The 4,252-nt window shown below is 42.4% G+C and overlaps 1 protein-coding gene across 2 annotated transcripts; it reads right to left on the bottom strand.

Moving 5' to 3' along the window:
• Positions 1–804: 804 nt before the first annotated feature.
• RPS16 (ribosomal protein S16) lies at positions 805–4,250 on the bottom strand. 2 transcript variants are annotated; one of them, XM_010189061.1, is made up of 6 exons: positions 4,211–4,250; positions 4,059–4,114; positions 3,238–3,339; positions 2,373–2,469; positions 1,138–1,185; positions 805–1,000 (listed from the first exon to the last, which is right to left on the bottom strand). In XM_010189061.1, the coding sequence occupies exons 2-6, from the start codon at positions 4,104–4,106 to the stop codon at positions 855–857; spliced, it is 441 nt and encodes a 146-aa protein (XP_010187363.1). In that variant the 5' UTR covers positions 4,107–4,114; positions 4,211–4,250; the 3' UTR covers positions 805–854. The 2 variants fall into 2 exon arrangements, with proteins under 2 accessions (XP_010187363.1, XP_010187364.1); XM_010189062.1 differs by lacking the exon at positions 4,211–4,250 and having other exon boundaries at positions 4,059–4,122.
• Between the last annotated feature and the right edge of the window lie 2 nt (positions 4,251–4,252).

Here is a 4,252-nt window from a genome sequence, read left to right as displayed (position 1 = left end):
CAAAGTTTGAACCCTACTTCAATGAACTGCTACACTGTTCCATGTACCCACAAAAAATACCATGTAAGCCACCTTTTTGTTCCTACAACCACACATTCCACGGGAGAAAGCTTTTCACTATTCCCTAAACCCTATCTAGACCTACTAAGAAGGAATAAACAAAACAACAGCCATCTGACTTCAAATAATACACAATTTGATTTGTATTAAAGTTTATTACACAGTGAAAAATTCACTGTCCTGATATACCAGATAGAATTTGAGTCAGTTTTCTGTTGAGTAAAACTGATTTTGTAAGGACTACAGCCCTCTATTTCATGGGAACAAAGTTCAACTGTGTTGAACAGAACTTTAAGTTTTCAGCTAAAGCTGCTATATGATCTTCAGTGGTCTTGAGATAAAACAGGTGCAGAAGCTGGGGAAGCAAAAACCCAGGGGAGCTGACCCCACAGTGACCCATCAGCATTATCTCATACCATAAACATCACATCCACCATAAATTGGGAAGTTTGGTGAGGACAGCCTTCCTTCTTCCTTTCATGGCTGACATCTCAAGAGATGTCACCCTCTCTCTAAGACCTACTCCCCCACAATAGTGGCCGAGTATAACTGTGTACTTTATAATAATACTGTTATTTATATTAGCTTTTATTATTATTTTATTCAATCTATTTCCATTTCAACACATGGATCTCCTTCCTTTTCCCTGACTCTCCTTCCTGGGTGGGGAGGAGTCATCAGGTGACAGAGCAACTGTATAAAACATGACAACTCACACCGAAAAACTAAATTTAGAAACATGACATTTATCAAATTTTTTTAATGTTTGACTGTCACATGACCGTAAAACCATTTTAACGGTAAGACTTCTGGTAGCGCGCACGAGCACCAGGTCCTCCAAATTTCTTGGATTCACAACGGCGAGGATCTGCAACTAGCAGAGTCCTATCGTACTGGATTAGAATATCCTTGATCTCTTTCTTGGAAGCTTCATCAACATCTGTTAATAAAAAATAAAAAATTCTTCAGTTTAAGAAGTTTCATATGGAACAAATCCTCATTAACATTTTTTGCACCAAAACTACCAGAAACCATACATTTCCACCTTAGGTTAATAAAACAATCAAAACAACTTACATTTTTGATAGTAAGCCACCAATGCTTTGGAAATAGCCTGACGGATAGCTGTTAAAAACAAGATAACGTATCAGCAAGGATTGCAAGTGTATTTAAAAGTTAACACAAAGTGCTAGTTATCTGAGAAACTTGCTGTCTTGTTTTCTGCCAAATTGTCCTTTCCCCCCTTAACCTCCCCTCTCATACGCCAGGTGACCTTTATTTTGGCAAACCTGAAGAAATCTGTGCCAAGAGGCCACCCACAGCTCATTTGATTTGACAACTGCCAGCTAGCCAAGGAACTGCACAAGGGCTGTCCCAATCACCTTCTCTCCCAAGTACTAATGGAAATTCATGGACCTACAAGCAGTCAGCTTTCAAAATCCTTACAAACACAGTCCTCAACAAGGATAAAACTGATCAGTTTGTACAAAGACTATGGATATAGTAGGTATACAGGTGTATATATATGTATGTGTGTGTATATATATAGTAGGTATATAGTGCTCATAGGACGGTACAAGCAGTTCTTCTAGCACAGCTCAACAAAACACGCCTGCAGCACAGTAACACACGGACAAGAACTCAAAGCAGGAGTATGGGAGGAACTGTAAAGATGCTGTTAGGCTGCGATCTGTCAGAATATCAAGATCAACACTTTGATGAAAATCTGAATCTTCTGAAAAATGAATGCAATCCACTTTGAGACTGAAACATGCGTCTGCTCATTATGCAGCTTCAGCTCCACTGCACTAACCTATACACAAGCTGAAAAAACAGAACAAATCTATCATTCTTAAAGAGCAACTCTATCGATAAACAGCTCATATAAGTATGTTCTCAATCTCCTCTGCAAGGGGAAAAACTGCCTAGCTTTGCACATCAGCTGAAAGATGCTTATGAACAACGAAAATTACAAGTAAAGATGTGATTTCTAATGGTAAATCCCCCTTTCCTGTCCCAAAATCTTGGTGCTCAGTTGTACCTGAACTGCCCTGTCACGCTGCTAGACACAAAGATTGTTTCCTCACCTTTCCTCAAAATTTAATCAATTTACTTCACTCAACTTACTCCAGATGCTACAGCTTTGCACATAGAATATAACCAATAAGCCCTAATGAAAACCTACAGTTTCATTTGTGCAGTAGAAAAAGAAAAACATTGAGATGAGCAAGTTACTATTCTACACTCAAGCCTCTCAATTATGCAGCTTGATCTGTTCTAGCCCACACCAGAGATCCCACCAAAAATCATACCGTAGATTTGTGCTACGTGGCCACCACCCTTCACACGAACTCTGATGTCAACACCAGCAAACCGTTCCTTCCCCAGGAGGAGGACAGGTTCAAGCAGCTGAGAAACAAAACACAGGAAGAAAATTCATTTGTGATCAGAAACAGCAAGGATCAGAACTTGTAGCAGGTTTACCAGAGGCGACATTATTGAATGTTCTGAAAAACGGAGCCTTGATTTTGCAAGGACACACCCAAATTAAGTACATCTCTTGCAGAGTTCTTTGACCTCTACTAGTGCTGTTATAAAATAAAATTACCGAAGTAATGAATTTATTTTTTACGTTACAGAAATCTTAACAGCAAACCATATGCACAAGGGAATTAGGAGCAAGGGAACAGTTTAAGGAGAATGTCATAACCACATCAAAAAGAGAAACCAAGTTAATCAAAATTGAAAATATGAAGTAATTTGTGGGTGATTTTTCCCCACTATTTATTACACTTTATATTTATCTAGTCAGTTTCATGTTCTCTCAGCAATGTTCAAACAGCTATTTTATGAAGTCCTAAACAATCTCTTAAAAAGGAGGGATTTAAGGCACTCATTTGGATTTAAAAAGTAGATATGAGATGCTACAAGTATTTCACGTCATTACATTAATATACATTAATCCAGTTAAGCAAAAAGCCCAGCCTTCCCAACAAGGCAATCATAGAAGTTTTCTAGATTTTCATAACAGCATTTACATTTCAGGCAATACATTACCAGAAATTTAGTACTGTCAGTAAGGCAAGCAACTCTGCTCCAAGCCCAAGCAATTATGCATATAAAGGTATTATCACATCGGGCCTGGGGGAAGGGGGGTGAGGCTGGATGGATACTTACTTTATACTGCAGAGTTCTGGGCTCGATCATTTCCAGAGGTCTTCCATTCACTTTAATGAGGCCATTTCCTCTCTTGCAGTGGGCAACAGCTGTTGCTGTTTTCTAAAAATCCAAACGTCTGTTAGTACAGCATTTCATTTTTGCACTAGCAGTGTGAATTTCTATTTATTTTTTAACAACCTAATAATCTTAGTTTTAAGCCCAAGATTAACATCTTACACTAAACAAAACAGTACCACTCCTTACATTCCCACATATTGACTCATAGTATTAAGGTACCATCTTAGTAACATTGTATTTTATAGTTAGAAATGCTGTATAGTTGTAAGATTTCGCCACAAATAAAGACACCCTCTCCATTTTGCAACACATTTCCCCACAAAAGCCTGTTGCCTAGAGCTACTGCATCCCAGCAGTGCAAACTTCCCACCATCACCTTATAACATGGCTGTCAGACACTTCCAACAATAAGCCAGGCTCCAGTGACCACTCCCAGAGTACTTCCAAGCCGGGCAGAGCTCTGACCCAAACAGAAGGCCCGGGCCCACTACCTCAGAGAGCAAATCTTTACTCCGGCTTCCGCCCGACCCCGGGAACACGGCGCGCCCCGGCCCCTAAGGAGCGGCACACGTGGGGCGGCCGAGCAGGCCTCGCCACCGCTGACCTTCCCGCGCACCAGCCCCGCCACACGGCCCTAGCGAGGAGCCGGCGCTGCTGCTCCCGAGCTGGAGCCGAGGGACCCGAAGCACGAAAGGCGCCGGGGCCTGGCCCAGCCCGAGACGGAGGAGGAGACGGAGCGGGCCACGAAGCCCTGGCCTCACCTTCCGCCCGAAGACCTGGACGCTCTGCAGGGGACCCTTAGCCGGCATGATTCCTTCTGCAAGAGGGAAGAAAGGGAGAAAGGCAGCGTTAAAGCTGCTGGGGGAACGGGCGTGAGCAGGGCGACGGAGACCGGAGCCTCCCGAACACTCACCCTCCCCTCAGCGGCGGCACCAGGAAAAGGCCGAACAGGGGT

The sequence above is a fragment of the Mesitornis unicolor genome, unplaced genomic scaffold, assembly GCF_000695765.1.
Source record: "Mesitornis unicolor isolate BGI_N332 unplaced genomic scaffold, ASM69576v1 scaffold2267, whole genome shotgun sequence".
NCBI lineage: Eukaryota > Metazoa > Chordata > Aves > Mesitornithiformes > Mesitornithidae > Mesitornis > Mesitornis unicolor.
The sequence above is the reverse complement of the archived record's forward strand: the minus strand, read 5'-3'. Positions and strand labels throughout refer to the sequence as shown.